The sequence below is a fragment of the Phaethon aethereus genome, assembly GCF_964289735.1.
Source record: "Phaethon aethereus genome assembly, chromosome: 1".
Taxonomy (NCBI): domain Eukaryota; kingdom Metazoa; phylum Chordata; class Aves; order Phaethontiformes; family Phaethontidae; genus Phaethon; species Phaethon aethereus.
Genome location: NC_138575.1, coordinates 58,544,120 through 58,558,736, shown reverse-complemented (window position 1 = coordinate 58,558,736; position 14,617 = coordinate 58,544,120). Strand labels below are relative to the sequence as shown.

General features: G+C 55.6%; 1 protein-coding gene across 1 annotated transcript; it reads right to left on the bottom strand.

The window, feature by feature from the left end:
* Nucleotides 1-2,492: 2,492 nt before the first annotated feature.
* Nucleotides 2,493-13,676, bottom strand: BAIAP2L2 (BAR/IMD domain containing adaptor protein 2 like 2; the record flags this gene model as incomplete). The annotated part of the gene is made up of 14 exons (XM_082013909.1): nucleotides 2,493-2,786; nucleotides 3,623-3,663; nucleotides 5,460-5,640; nucleotides 5,984-6,055; nucleotides 7,008-7,233; nucleotides 8,026-8,164; nucleotides 8,442-8,594; nucleotides 9,024-9,170; nucleotides 9,576-9,692; nucleotides 10,317-10,388; nucleotides 10,983-11,044; nucleotides 12,167-12,253; nucleotides 12,572-12,647; nucleotides 13,638-13,676. The coding sequence occupies 14 exons, from the start codon at nucleotides 13,674-13,676 to the stop codon at nucleotides 2,711-2,713; spliced, it is 1,488 nt and encodes a 495-aa protein (XP_081870035.1). The 3' UTR covers nucleotides 2,493-2,710.
* Between the last annotated feature and the right edge of the window lie 941 nt (nucleotides 13,677-14,617).

Genomic DNA, 14,617 nt, shown 5'->3' with positions numbered 1-14,617 from the left:
AGCCCTGCTGTGCCAGACAAGCTGCATCCAGGAGGGTCCGCACGAATGCTAGGATGGCTCCTTGTGCCTCCACACAGTACAGATGGGGTGGGTGGGGGGTCTGTTTATTAATTGTGCAAGGGCCATGATTCATGTCACCAGTCTCCCCAGCCCACAGACAACACCCTGGGAAAGCATTTGTTAGAGAATTAAACAAGTGCAGGCCTGGGACGAGCTGTCCCAGCAGCAGCCTGTGTCAGGCTGCGAGCATCCCTCCACACCACTTACCTGCGCAACAAAGCAATGACCTCCCAAGCACGGGCTGAGCTTCCGAGGGCCGAGCGGACCTGTCCGCAGCGCTCCCTTCTCTTTCTGTCTGGCACTTTCCGGCTCTGGATGGGGCGCCTGGTTAGATGGTCCTGCTGGCTCTTTGCTCCATGGTGGGCACGCCGTCAGCCGGGCACAGGGCGATGCCTGCAGGAATCAGCGCCCGTCGAACGGTTTCTTGTGCCCTGCTCTTTGCTTCGGGGCAGCTATGCCCTCACTAGAGAGCTAAGCCCCCTCTCAGCCTGCTTTCCCCCAGCTCCGATGCTGCCCAGCAAAGCCACCTGTGGCTGATCCAGGGGTATGGCCCTCACGGGGGACTCCCTTGCCTCCTGTGGGTGCAGGTAGTGTCCCACGGCACTCCCAGCGTGGATGTGGGTCAGCAGCCGCTTATGGTTTCAGGTCGGCAGAGACCAGTGGGTGCTGAGCAGGCAGAAAGCAGTTCTCCACTTTTAAGAGGCTTTTCCAGCCAATGGGGAGGAGGTGGCTGCCTGCCGCGGCCTGAATCCCCCAGTAATCCCACTGCCCAGGGGCTCCTCGCCTCTCCCCCAGCAGAGCGGGGCAGGCTGTTTGGGGGGCAGATTCAGAGGGGCCGAGGCAGGAGGAAGTGGGGTGAGGGTGGGGGGTGCTGGTGATGGACCCAGCCAGGAGGGAGGGTACCCAGGAGGGGGGCAGTGGAGGTTGGGGGCATGGGCCCATGCTTCAGTAAGGGGCATAACGGGGGAAAGGGCTGCTCTCAAAGCCCCCCACTGCTTCCTCAGCTGCTGGCCAGAAGGATGGAGAAGCGCTGGCATAGTTTTGCAAGGCATGTGCCCAGCAGAGAAGGAAGACAAGGTGGACTGGCCAAGGAATCGCCACCATCCATGGCTCAAAGTGCCAGATCCAGCCCACCCCTGGCAGTTCACAACTCCCCCCCAAAACAAACCCTCTCAGTGGCCGCCCCCCCCAGAGGGGGTCTGGCAGTCACCAGGGACAAGCCAGTCTCCAGTCACATGTGGTGAAACCCGTTTTACTTTCAGGGACGGGTCCGGGGCTCACCCCAGGTGGGGTTTTGGGGAGGGAGAGGCCCAGGCTGTAAATCCCCAAAGCCCCTCTGCCTCTCGGAGGCGGGGCAGCGGGGGGCCTGCGGGGGCTTTACAGCGCTCACAGCCAGGGTTTAATTTCTATTAATAAGGCTAATCGGCTAAAGCCCTGGCCACCGCTCACACTCCCTCCCTCGCCTGCGCTGCCTCTCCCATGAGGGCTCCCCAGCACACGCAGGGCATCCCCGGAGGTCGGGCCAGGCTGGTGGAATCCCCGAGGGTCCCAGGGGAGCGTTTCCCCCACACCGAGCAGCCCCGGGGTGCCCCTAGGGCACACGGCCCGGTGGCAGGCAAGGAGAAGATGTCCGCCAGGCCTTGTCCTCCAGGCAAGGCCTGCCCACCCATGGCAGTCGGGAAGTGGGGCCTTGCTGCCCTCCAGCGGCAGGACAGCCAGGGGAGCCTGGGGGTGGCCAGCGGTGGGTCACACAACCCTCCGGAGGTGCTCTCCATGTCTGCCCTGGCCCCCCCCGGGGCTGGCAGCTGCCCCATCGGGAGCCATGGCGCTGCAGCATTCAACGCCCCAACCATGGGCAGCCATCATGGCCCCAGTGCTGGCGGGGACTCCATGTCCTCCTCCCTCTGCGTCCTCTGACTGAGGCGATGTCCTGGCCACTGAGATGGCTATGGAAGTGGTTTTCTCCATTTTATTTTAAAAAATCCAAATCTTTTTTGCAGGACAATAGGTGAAGGAGCAGGGCAGCGGCGCTGGGCACTGTCACCCACCCCTACCTTGCCCCAGGGCTGCCCAGCAAGGGAAGGGGCCATGCCGGGGTGAGAAGGGGCAGATGCTGCTACAGACAGACATGGCTACCAAAGGCGCCAAGGGCAAAGAGTTGAACGCTGCAGACTCCATCAGCTAGACCATGTCGCTGGAAGCCTTCTTGTGTCCTCCTCCATTTGGGGTTCATTCTTCTGGTAGCAAAGGGACTGTTTGGTGACTGTCCTTCTCTGCTCACAGCAGGGCTAGCAAAGCTTCGCCTCTGTCATCCTGCTAGCACTGCCCCATGCTGCAGATAGTTTTACCCATCCATCCCTCTGCCTCCCAGGCCACCAGCACCAGTAACACCAGACTTCTCCCACTCAAATACAGTAACATCACACGGGGAGGGGGGACGGGAGGCAATCCAAAAAGAGCAGCAGGGATCTGCTGCTGGCTAAAGCACGCCTGGCGAGATGGGTCCCCATGTCCCAGAGGGAAGGGAGGGGAAGAGAGAGGTTACTCCATGAGTGGTAGCACTAGGTCGCTGCCCAGCTGGGGGTCGCAGCCTGTCACTTGTATGCCACCCCCTTCCCCGCTGAAATCCTCCGCCGTCCGCAGTCCCACTTCATCGGATGATGGGTGCTGAGCGGTCATTGGTGACCGTGGGACGCAGCTTGACTGTGGCAAAGGGGTTGGTACCTCTGGAAGGGGAAAGGAAACAGGCAACCAGGAAATCAGGAAATCTATAAAGAGCATGCAAGGGACTCACTGAGTAAGCAAAGGCTATTTAGTCCTGCCAGACAGCCACCTCCATGCCGAGGAGGAGAGTGTGGTAAAGCTGACTGCTGAGTATGTTTTCTCCCTTGTTAACACACCCTGCTGCAGGTTCCCACGTGGTTCCCCTTAGGCTCTCCTCAGGGCTTCTCCCCTCTCTTCCATAGGGTGAAGAAAGGACACTAGCATAAGGCTGTCCCTTGGGGTAGCACCCTACACTTGTGGCCCCTGACCCTCCAAGCAAGGAATCAGGGAGCAGAAAGAAGCCACAGCACTATGCCAGAAACATGGAGATACCAACCCAGCTGCATGGGGAAAGAAAGCAGGGATTTATGGCAAGTCTCATCTCCACAGATCTGACTCATCAAAGCTAAAAGCCACATCCCTTCGCCTCAGCCCTTTCCAAGCAGGCAGAGCTGCACGAACTACGTAGCTCCATACTCAGGCTGCAAGCTGCTATTGTGCCTCTTCCAAGAAGCATTAGAAGGAGCATGCAGGTGAGCATGCAGGTCTGGCCATCTGCTCAAGGGTGCTCAGGTCCTACCTCGTATTACCAGAGGTAGGAGAGAGTCTTTCCAGTCAGTCAGAATGGCCCACCTCTGCAGGCTCACCTCCTGTCCTGGAAAGTGGGTTGTGCATTGTTTTCCTCCAGACACTTCCCTGTTCCTCCCATGTTTGATAATCCAAAAATTAAATAATAATAGTATTGTAATAATGCCCCCCCGTCTGATAGTTCCAGAGCATGCCTCCACACCTCACTCACCGTGGGAAGAGTTCAGGGGGCTGGTCAAATACTCCTGATTTCTGCAGTGAAAAGAAAGGCAGCAGTGAGTGATCTGGGGTGGGGGGGGAATGGTAAGACAAAAGTGGGGCAGGAAACACCGCATACATGGAGGAAGATTTCACAAAACACTTAAATGACTTAGGAGCCCAAGTCCTATTAACGGGCCTCTGACTCCTTATTCATTCAAACTTTGCATAATCCCACAAATTCACAGGTACAGATAACACCCTGATTTCTGTGGTGAGGGTTGTCCCCACACCACAGGTTCCCTATTCCCCTAGGACACCTCCCATTGTCTTGGGGAAGAAGGGAGATGCCTCAGATCCCCAAAGTGTCATGTCTGAGGAGCACAGCAAACAGTGACAGTCTGAGCTACATTTCACCCTGCCAGCACAGCCAGAGATGCCCCCCTCTCATTGCCCACACACCCTGGCAAAGAGTTTATCATCAGTGCCCCCACACATGCTTCCTGCATCCACAGGGAACTCAAGAGGTGTAGCTACCTACTCTACACCACGTACTGCTTAAATGTGGACCAACCTGATGGAGAAAGATAGACCTAGGCCCTGTGGCCCTTATTCTTGGCCAGTAGATAATGAAGGATCAGTGACAACTGGCCTGCTAAAGTACACCGGTTTCTGTAGGTGGTGGCAGACAAGAAAGCCATGTGTGACTATCTATGTTCCAGCTGGGAAGTCAAACACACAACCATTTGCTGCTGGCTCAGCTGGAGGATGTCTTGGACAGAAGTTTAGAGCAAGGCTGAGGTTTTCCAAGCTTCTAATGAGGCTCAATTTCTCTGCCATGGCACTCCAAATGTTCCACATGCTTCACTGCTCAATCCCAGGTCTATCCCTACACCTTGGACCCAGGACTGGATGGAAACCAGCGACCCAGAAAGGGTATAGGCTGCAGAGTCTGTTCCCCTCTGTGTCCTGCAGGCAGAGGCTCCCTGAAACCACAGAGCAGCACATGAAGGGAAAAAAGAGTAATTAAATGTTACATTTTTCAGTCCTTTTTGCCATCTGGTTGCTTGCAACCTCATACTGGCCTGGAACCAGCGACGAGAGATGAGGATTCACAGCCTCCTATGAGACTGAGCAAGTAAATGCCTCACAGGCAGCACCATCTTTCCCTCTCCCAGGTCCTCATCTTTAACTGTTCTCAACTTTACCTTTGACTGTCCTCACCAGTCAATTCCCCACCGCTGGAAGCAGTGGTGAGGCCACAAGCCGTGGGTTGGAAACAACTTGTTCTAAGGCTCTCCAAAAAGGCTGTGCTCTCAGCCTTTGCCCCTAGCTGCCCTTTTCCTCTACCCCAGCTGTAACCAATCCTTGCTTGAATTTAGAAGAGGAGCCCTATGAAATGCCTCTCCATTCTCTGAATGGAGGAGGATGGCATCTCTGTTAGCTGGTCACCCACTCCCAGGCCAGCCTGGTCACTCCATGGTCCTACTATTAGCAGAAAGATGTGCTGCCCTGGAGCCACCAGAAATCAGGCTGGGAGGTCATGGAGGAAAGGACCGAACTGAAGGGCCCCTGGTGAGCAAAAAGAGAGAGAAATGAGGAGAGCAGGGGCAGAAAAGCACTTCCTTGAGGGAGCAAAGCCAGGCACTGAGGATCTGCACACACAAGGCTGACTGGCAGGGGCCACCAGGACATGGTGGCATGTGAACAGATTGGGTGAGAAAGGCTAGTGCTAACAAGACTCCTTAGCTCAGGAAGAGAGGAGGTCACACACCAACATTGGGAAGGTGTTTGTCTTTCTCAACAGGCCAATGCAGAAAAGGCGTGCCAGCCACTACTCCTGCACTCACCTTGGAGCCAGAACTGACCGGGGTGGCCACCCCACTCGGGTGACTGCTGGTACCCACTGAGAGGGGAGTTGGGTTCGGCAAACTGGGCTGGGCCACAGCAGGCCAGTAATTGCTAGAGGAAGGAGTGCTGGGATGGTCAAGGATGTCATCCATACTGTGACTGCTTCGCAGTGGGAAGGACCTGAGCAAGAGGAGAAGACAGTGGGGTGAGAGTCCAAGAGCAAGGAACAGGGAGCAGCACAGGTGCTAGCCACAACATGTATCTATGGGACATGTCTGGAGAAAATACACATGGCTTGGACTGGCCCAGTCACAAGTGCCTTTGAGAATATATTGCACATGTTAGGGGAGCCATCTAGGGTAAGCCTGTGAGATGTCAGGGCATGGTGAGGCTCTTGGCAGATGCTCCAGCATGGGAGCACTGCAGCTCTCCATGGGGCACACCCCAAACAGGTACTCCATTGGTCTTAGTAACCTACCAGGAGCTACTCCAGCTCCTGCCTGGCCAATTGCTCTCCTGTTACCTGGTGGCTGCCTCCTCCGCCTCCCTTGCATCCTCCAGAGGCTTGACATAAGCTTCGGGGAACCAGCCACATCTAGGACACAGGAACAGAGATGAATTAGGTCCAGGCAACCATGGTTTGTGGTTCTTCAGATCCAGCTGCTCAGCACTCCTGATTCATACCCATATCCCATGCATCAACCATGATGCCACTACCACGTGTGAGAGGGTTTCTGCACATCTTTCAACCCTAGGTGGGGGACGGGGTTATTGCGAGACAGTCCTTGAGCTTGGAGCAGGATTCACTTATCTCAGAGGCCTTGCAAAATCCGTGCTCCTGGGAGCAATGCTGGTGCAGTCCAAGACGAGATGCTCTGGCTGAGCATGGTCACCAAGGCCAGCACACAAGGAAGATGTGGACATCCCTTCTCCTCAGGGCAAAGCAGCTCCACCCCAGAACCCCCCCAAAAAGAAAAGCACTGCTTTTGCTCATCTCACATCTGAGTGTGAGCTTCCCTGCAGAGCATGGTGCAGGGATGCTCTGTGGAACAGGGCAGGCTTTGCACTCAGGTGTTGGCCAGCAGCACCAGTAATTCAGTAAGCGCTGGGTGCAGCAGTTTCCATGCCCTGCCTGCACTGGAGGGTGCGCCAGCAGTTGCGGTGTGAGCTGAGAAATGTCAGGCCTCTCAGGTTACTCCAGCAGTGTAAGGCCCTGAGCTGGGTCCATGACAGGAGTCACTCAGTCATGCAAGCCAGGAGGGGTCACTGCATCCCTGGCTCTTCTACCCAAAGCCCCTGGAGCTTTCTCAGGTAGCTCATCCACGCATCCCTGCCCCACCACATCTCAGCTTGGAGACCCCCTGTGCTAGGCACAGCCCATCACTGAGGACATGGTGATGTCCCACTCAGGTGGTGGGTGAGACACAGTGCCCAGGCCATGCTGGGAGGGGAAGGGGGAGATAATTTTGGGCTTAAGCCTCCCAGCTCCAGACCCAACAAGCCTGCATCAGGCTGCCAGGCCTATTTACAGCACCGAAGTCACATACGTGGATGAGCCCTCCAGCTTGCCATACAGCCAGCCGTTCTGTGCATCCGGCATCAGCACCGTGATGACATCCCCAGGGTCAAACCGTAGCAGGGTCCGGTTGGCACCCGTCATGTGGGGCACGATAGCCTGCACTCTTGCTGTGCCACTCCTCCTCCTGCCTTCACTGCCACTGCTGGCCTCGCCAAAAGAACCCGAACGGGAGGTACGGCCGGTAGTGAGCAAACCTGCAGGGAGGCATCAGAGGGGTCTGGCTGGAGTCCAGCACCCTCCTGAAAGACCCACACAGCCTCAAAGGCACCAGCACTTCCCCAGGCAAGTAATTATCCTAGAGGAGTAGATGGCCTTTCTCTGCAGGCAGAGAGCAGGGCATAGCATGGGAAAGGGTAAAACATTCATCTTTCAGGAGAAAATAAACTCAAGCTGAAACCACTTGCTTTGCACTATGTCCTCTTTGGCCAAATGTCTAGGGCACAGGCACTGCCTGCTAAATGACTGGCTGATGTCCCTCTTCCCAACCCTCCTAGAGCAACTGAGAATTTGGGTCATTTGCCTCTCCCCCTGCCCTTTTTTTTTTTTTTTTTTTTTAACACTTTAAGCTAAAATTTTTCAGGAAGGAAAAGCAGGTGAGATATGAGGTAACTGGCTGAGTTTTGTAGGACAGGGTAATATTAATCTGGTAGCACAAGGGAAGGTGCATTACCTAAATGGGAGCTCCAGTTCCAGCCCTCGTGGTTCAAGAAGCCTTAAAAATTGCATACCTATGGGTTCCCTCTCTCAAACAGCCAACCAGGAAAACTGGCCTTGTCCCAGATGGACCCTGCTCTGAAGGTTGTGCTCACTCCCTGCTTCATTCAGCCTTGCCCTCCCATATGCGCTGTCCTCTCACCATGCCCTGGAATGTGGCTGAGGACCAGGGGTCTGACTGAATGGTGGTCCCTCCCCAAACCCAACCCTGTTCCCAGAGAGGCCCAGCTGCTGTGTCTCCCCACAGCACTGCTCCCAGACATGGGTCATACTGGCTGATGGTGTCCTCCGCAGCGGCCTCCTGGGGGGCTCTGGTTGAGGAGAAAGTCTCATTTCTGGAGGCTCTGGAGAGAAGATGCTGGATCTACTCCCAGTCATGGGAGAAGCAAAGTCCCCAAGGGGTCTCTGGGGCTGTTGGAAGGAAAGGAGGCTGAATCCACAGGGGCTGCTGCATCAAGCCGGAGATGCTCTGAGAGATACCCAGTCCTCCTCAGAAAGCCAAACCCAGCACGTTTCCCCATTGCAGCCCATACAGACACTTCCCTTCATCTTGGCCAGGAAAGGCCATGGAAGCTGGACAAGGCAGCAAGTACCATGGTCGGCCAAGGACTGGCCTTGCCCTGCAGCCTGAAAGGGGTGGCTGCAGCCTCGCCACTGCCAAGGCAGAGGCTGTCTGTGGGCTCCTCACCATCTCAAGGTGGGTGGGGGTGAGCCGGCCCGATGGATACCCCTGGCCATGGGAGGCCGTGAGAAGCCCCTGCGAGTGGCTGTTTGAGGGGTTGCGGCTGGCCTCCAGCTGCTCCTTCCACTGTGGCACCTTGGTCTGGATCATGCCCCGAGCCTGGGGAGAGAGAGAGAAGAAGAGGGGGTGACGAACAGCAGAACAGCTACAGAGGGAGCTGAGGTCTGCCACGTGCATTAGATTAGGGACCAGGTCCTCCCACAATTATGTTTATGGGAATGGCTAAACAGAACCACACAGGAGGGAATTTCTAGGATGGCACCCTGCAGCAGAGGCCCTGTGGTCCCAGTGACTCTGCCATAAACACCTACATCGCCCTTCTCTCTCCCATTGCTCACACACCCACGTCAGCACCATCCTTACCCCCAGCCATGCTCTCCCAGCCTAGTACAGTCAGCCCGGTCCATGCAGAGAAGCTGCCTTTACCCAAGGGGTGGCTCAGCGCTGGCTCCCTCCTGCCTGCATGCCCCCCCTCCAGCCATGCTGCCTGCTCCACCAGCTCCGCTCCCCAGCATACGAGGTCTGTACCCTGCTGTAAAACTGGAGGAGAGTGTTGTAGAGCATCTGATGTTTTTCAGCTAGAAAGCGGTAGCGGCGTTTCTCCTCCAGCTCAGCCTCCCTCTGGCTCTGAGAGACAAACGCCTGCATCTCCGAGCGCAGTCGCACCACATTCTCCTGGGCCACAGAGGAAAGAGGGAGGAAGGGATCAGTGTAAATCTGGCAGAGTGGGCTCACACACAGCAAGGGAAGGAGTGAAATGGGTCATTGTGTCTACCAGCTTCCCAGTCCACTGGCAGTGCTGGAGCAGCACAGAGGAGCAAGAGCAGAGTGCCAGGGGACCAAGTCCTTGCACACTGTGGGTTGCTAAATGAGGCAAGAGCTTGGCAGAAGTGAGCATCACAGGTCAACAGCGCCCTGTAGAAAAGGAGTTTCCTCCTTTCCCGTAAGCCTGATGCCTTTTGAACACTGGGACCACCCCCTGGCTTTTAAAGAAGGACAATGTTGCTCAGAAATCAGTCCTGGCTCCAGATAAATCATCCGGTTCTTTTTCCAACTCCCCTTCCTGCGATCGCTGCTTACCTTCATCTCCCGGACATTTTTATCACGGGCCCTCTCCATTCTCCACAGCTCTGCCATGCACTTATCCAGGTTGGTGGCTCTGCGCTGGTACTCCAGCTCATACTGCTTCTGGCTCTCCTGCCAGGGAGAAACCAGGCTGGGTGAGGAACGAAGAGACCCAGCCACACTGTGATGCAGCAGGGGTCCTCTGATGGGTGGTTGAGCATCTGAGTTCCCCTGAAACCAGGCTTCACCTGGACCTCTTATAAAAAGTCTTTCTTTACCTTTCTCTTCATTTTGAAGGGCCCCAGAGAGCTAATGAGCCTCAGGATCTCAGGAGCAAAAACTGGTGCCCAGCTCCCCTGGTGCTGGGAGCAAGCCCCAAACCTCTGTCTCCCTCCATGATGCTACCCACTGGCAAGGCCAGCTGCGCCACAATGGCGCAGGACCTACACCCATGCAAAGGCTGTGGTTCAGGGAAGCTGGGAACTCTGCTTTTGGGATGCCAAGTCTCTCAGCCCTGTTTGAAGCATTTGGCAAGTCCCACTGCACAAAGGAGAACAGTTGCCTGAGCTCTTTAGCCCTCCACCATCAGCCAAACTAGGGGCAGAGTTTGGTCCATGATGAGAGAAGAAGATAAGGCCCCCTAACTCCTGCTGAAGAAAGTTGAGGAAACACCTCAAGTGCTCAAGTAAAAGCCCTTGGGTAGACGGGAGAGGGAAACGAGGAAGTTTGAGGAGGAGAAGGGAGTTCATCACTCACACTGATGAAGTGCACATCCATTTTGGTGTTCTTCTCCATGTGCTGCAGCAGGTCCACGTGGAAGGTCTGAGCCTGGAAGAGGTGAAGGAGCCGTCACCCTTGTCCCTTCACCATACGAGGTGAAGAGGTAGCTTGCAAAACCCACAGAGCTAGTGACTCCTTTGCCACCTGGACCCCATACAGAAACCAGAAATGGGCACATTAGGGCTACCATGGAGCAGCCCTGCAGCCTGGGAGTTGGCACTCAGCACGCACCTGACTGTTAACCCCCGAGCTTTGGCATGGACACAAACAGTAATGTCTGGAAGGGTTAGCATCTCCTCCACTCCCGTCCCACCACTGCCACCCAAGGAAAGAGAGGTTGGCCTCGCCACATCTTCAGAGCCAGGCATTGCATAGTCTACTGTGCACCTGCCACCGCGCTTGTGGAGAGATGGTGGCAGCCCACCAACAGCACCCAACATTGAACAACAGCCAGGCTGTGGGCATGCCAGCTCTGTAACACGCCTCTGTCACACGCAGCAGGGATAGCGGGGAGGCAGGCACTGCCAGCAGGCATGTCAGAGGGCGGGAGATGGGGCAAATCAGGCAAATGCCAGCATGCTGTGCTTAAGGAAGTCCCTTTTTTCCCCCCACCTGCACCAGCCCCTGGGGAAAACCACTCACCACAACTTCCAAATCAGAGCTCAGGAGTCTTTGCGTATTGGACATCTGCATCAGAATTTCACCTTCAGGGAAAAGGACAGGAGAAGGTGGAAAAATCCCATGGCCATTTCCTTGTGTGCCCAAGGAGGCAGACCAGTAGCGTGCAACTCAGGCTGATGATATACGGGTGTGAAAGTCCAACAGATATCGCAATGCACTGCTCTGCACCCTGAGAGAGGCTGGTAGCGTTCCTCCCCACGGCTCAGCTCCACCACCACTCCCCAGGCACTGCCAGCGTGGGGTTGCTCCAGCCCGTGAACTTGACAGACCAGCGCTCTGCTACAGCCCGTGGTGCTGGCAGGCAGCCTCAGCTCTGCTGTGGGCTCTGGGTGTTGGGTTTCTGCTCTGCCGCAGGCCCTATGAGCCCCATTTCCACCCCCAATGGCACCCCAGCTACGGTGCACGATTCTGGATGTCCTACAGGAAAGTAGCTACAGCAGTGATGCTGCTGATGCTGTGTGCAGTCCCGCTTCACCGGTGTTAGTATTACGAAACTGTGAAGGGAACAGACTGATGACAGGGAGCAGAAGCATGAGCTGGGTGGTACAGATGATGGTAGGAGTCTGCAGAAAGGTCACATCTTCTGGAAGTTTTTTACTAAAATGTTAAGTATCTGAGCAGTTCCCTGAATATATTTTCAGCAGCTGTCGTTAGGCTGCAGAATTATTTGCACTGCTCAGTGTAAGCCCCTCAGCTCCAAGCTGCCATTTCAGCTGGCTACAGGCTCAGGAGGACAACACCCCATCAGCTGTTGTCGGTCCATGCTCTCCAGCTTTTCCCTCACACGTGCAAGGCAGAGCAAAACGGTTCCTCCAAGATGAAAACTTCATCTCTCAGGGCAGGATGCCTCAGCAAGGACAGGTTTCCTTGAGAAGTCCATCACTGAAGGTCCATCCCAGGAGCTGGGCTCAGTCATGGATCTCAGAGAGAGACAAGGGAGAGTGCTGGGGCCTTGGAGGATATTCAAGGATACACAGTAAATTTTACTTTTACTTGTGTGGGTAGGGCCTGGCACTGTGAGACATCATTAAGAGGAGCTGTCTCCCTTCCCCAGTACCTGGAAAGGGACTAGCTAAGGGGGAAGGCCAAAAAAATGTAACTGTGGCTCATCATAGGAGAGAAGGTGGCAAATGGGAGAGTCTTACCCAGCACGTGTGAGGTGGAACTCTGCAGCGCTTGCTCCCCAATCTTCTCAACTGCCTTAAAATACACTTCAGCTGCTTTGGATAATGCTGTGAGGAGAGGAGAGGGGAGGTAAGCATCTGGCCTGTCTTCCCACCATCACCAGCCCCAGCAAGCAGCACACAGGACAGCCACCCCCTGGTACCTCGCCTATAGGCAAGGGCATCCCATCTCTCCCCATCCGTGCCTAATAACAGCAGCAGGTCCTGGAGCAGGAGAAAAGTGAGTAAGAGCAGCTGAGGACATGCCATGGCGGGGGAGCAGCAGCCTTGCCCTGGGTGACAGCAGTCTCTCCTGATGCACAGTGGACACCCAGGATGGACGCAGCAGCACCATCTGGAACTTGGGCCTTGCAGGACCCCACTCACCATGGAAGGCACGCAGGTAGTTGTTCCCCAGGTACACCAGGTTCTCTAGCGCAGGGTTGAACTGCTCCAGGATACTCTGTGGCCAGGCAGAAGCACATTAACACCAGTCTTCCCCATGCCCCAGAGACCTCAGCAGGTCGATGCCCTCCCACTGCAGTTTGTCTGGGTGCAGCAGGGACCTAGAGAGCTCCCCCAGTGATGACATTGGATGGCCGTGGTCATGTACAACCGTGCACAAAGTCGCTGCCTGCATCGGAGGCAGCTGGGACCTCTGACTGCCCTGAGTCCTCTCCAGCCAGCTGGGAGAGGAGAGCAATGCCAGAAGGCAAGGTAGCTCACTGGAGAGCCAGGTGGTCACCTGAAGATGGCTTTCTCCCAAGCCCCACACACCCCTCATACTCTCCCTGCAGACAGGGGAGTAACTGCAAGGGGATCTGAGCAGCCTTTTCCCTCACCCCTGAGCCTGTTGGGGTGAGAGCCACACTTATTTATCCAGGCACAAAACTGACTTTTTCCTGGCCAGGAGTTGGTGCACTGCCAGAGTCAGCATCTTGGTAAGAGAGGGATGGACTGCTCCAGACCAGCCCCTCCGCTTTTACCTGCTGTATGTATCAAAGGTGTTTATTGCCTACAGCAGAGCAGACCAGAGGCTGGAATAAGCAATTCCTCCTTCTCCCAGCCCTCATCACTTTGGTGCAGCACTGATATGCATAGGGAAGTGTTTGTGAGATCAGACTGCTCTTTCCAGCAAAGGGGAAAACAACCAACTGAACTCCTTCCTACTGGCAACCAAGGCATGTCACCCTTCATGCTCTGTGTCCAAACCACCCTGGTTTCCCAATTTCTTCCTGGATCTGCCTTGAAGACCCACGCCACCCTCCCCTCCTGTCAGCTATCTGCTCTCAAACACAGCCCAGAGTCCACAGGAACTGCTGCATTTCATCCTGGGGATGGATCCAGCCCTCGGCTGTCCACCCAAGGCAGCCTTCGGCAGAAAACAGCTCTTCTCCTCCCACCACATGTCTCCCCTAGGCAGACAGGAGCAGCCTTTGGTGCCAGCACTCACCTTATAGATGGAGATGGTGGATCTGTAGGACAGGTCCATCTCCAGAGCCTTTTCCATCTCCCACAAAGAAGCAAGGAGCAAAGGAGAGCGCAAGGTGCTATACTGGCCCGGAGGACTCTGCTTCTCCAAAGCCAGCTGGATGGGAAGAGCCCGTCACTGGCGAGGTAGGACAGCAGGAAGACACAGACGTGGTACAAAGGGAACGGAGCACTGCTGGAGTTTAATAATTCACCAGCCAAGAGGCTGGAACTTGATCTCTGGAAGTAACTGGACTCTGGGGAGAGAGGAATCCTGCGACAGCCAGCAAGGGCATGTGACCGTCTCCTTGAATTATTGATTGTCGGCTCGGTACCCAGCTCTCCCTGCCCCAACGCCTGCGGAGCCAGGCACCTGCCCAAGTAACCGCCTTATGGCTCACTGCCTCCCTCGCTGATGCTGCTTGGAGGTGGCTTGCTCGGCCTCACTGCACTAGCTGAGCATCTTCAGGTCCCTGGCACCCAGCTTGCGCTCACAGGCAGCAAACAGCAGGGCCAGGGGGAAACTAAGGAAAGCTCAGAACAGGTTTCACCTCTTCCCTGCCCACAATTCCCCACCCCAGACCTCAGCCCCCTGGGGCTCCCTCTTAGCACCCCTCCCCCTATCAATGAGACTCCCTAACGGCAGGCATGAGCTTGTGCCTGAACCCTCCTGCTCTCCGTGCCTGCGTGCAAGGAGCCAGAGTGCTGCATCACTCTCGGAAGTCCCTGCAGATGATGCAGGCTTATAAAGAGAAGGGGAAAATACAACCCAGGGGCAAAAAGCAGAAGGGAGCTCATGTCCTCTCCATCCCAAGATGTGGGGTTTTGATTTTTTTTGCACAGGAAGGTAAGCCCCTCCTGTTAAGTAGGAAAAATAAAACCTTTACTCCACAAGAAGAGCCCCTTAATTCCACAATCTCATTTGTGATGATCAGAAGACAGATAATCAGTTTTTAGCCCTTA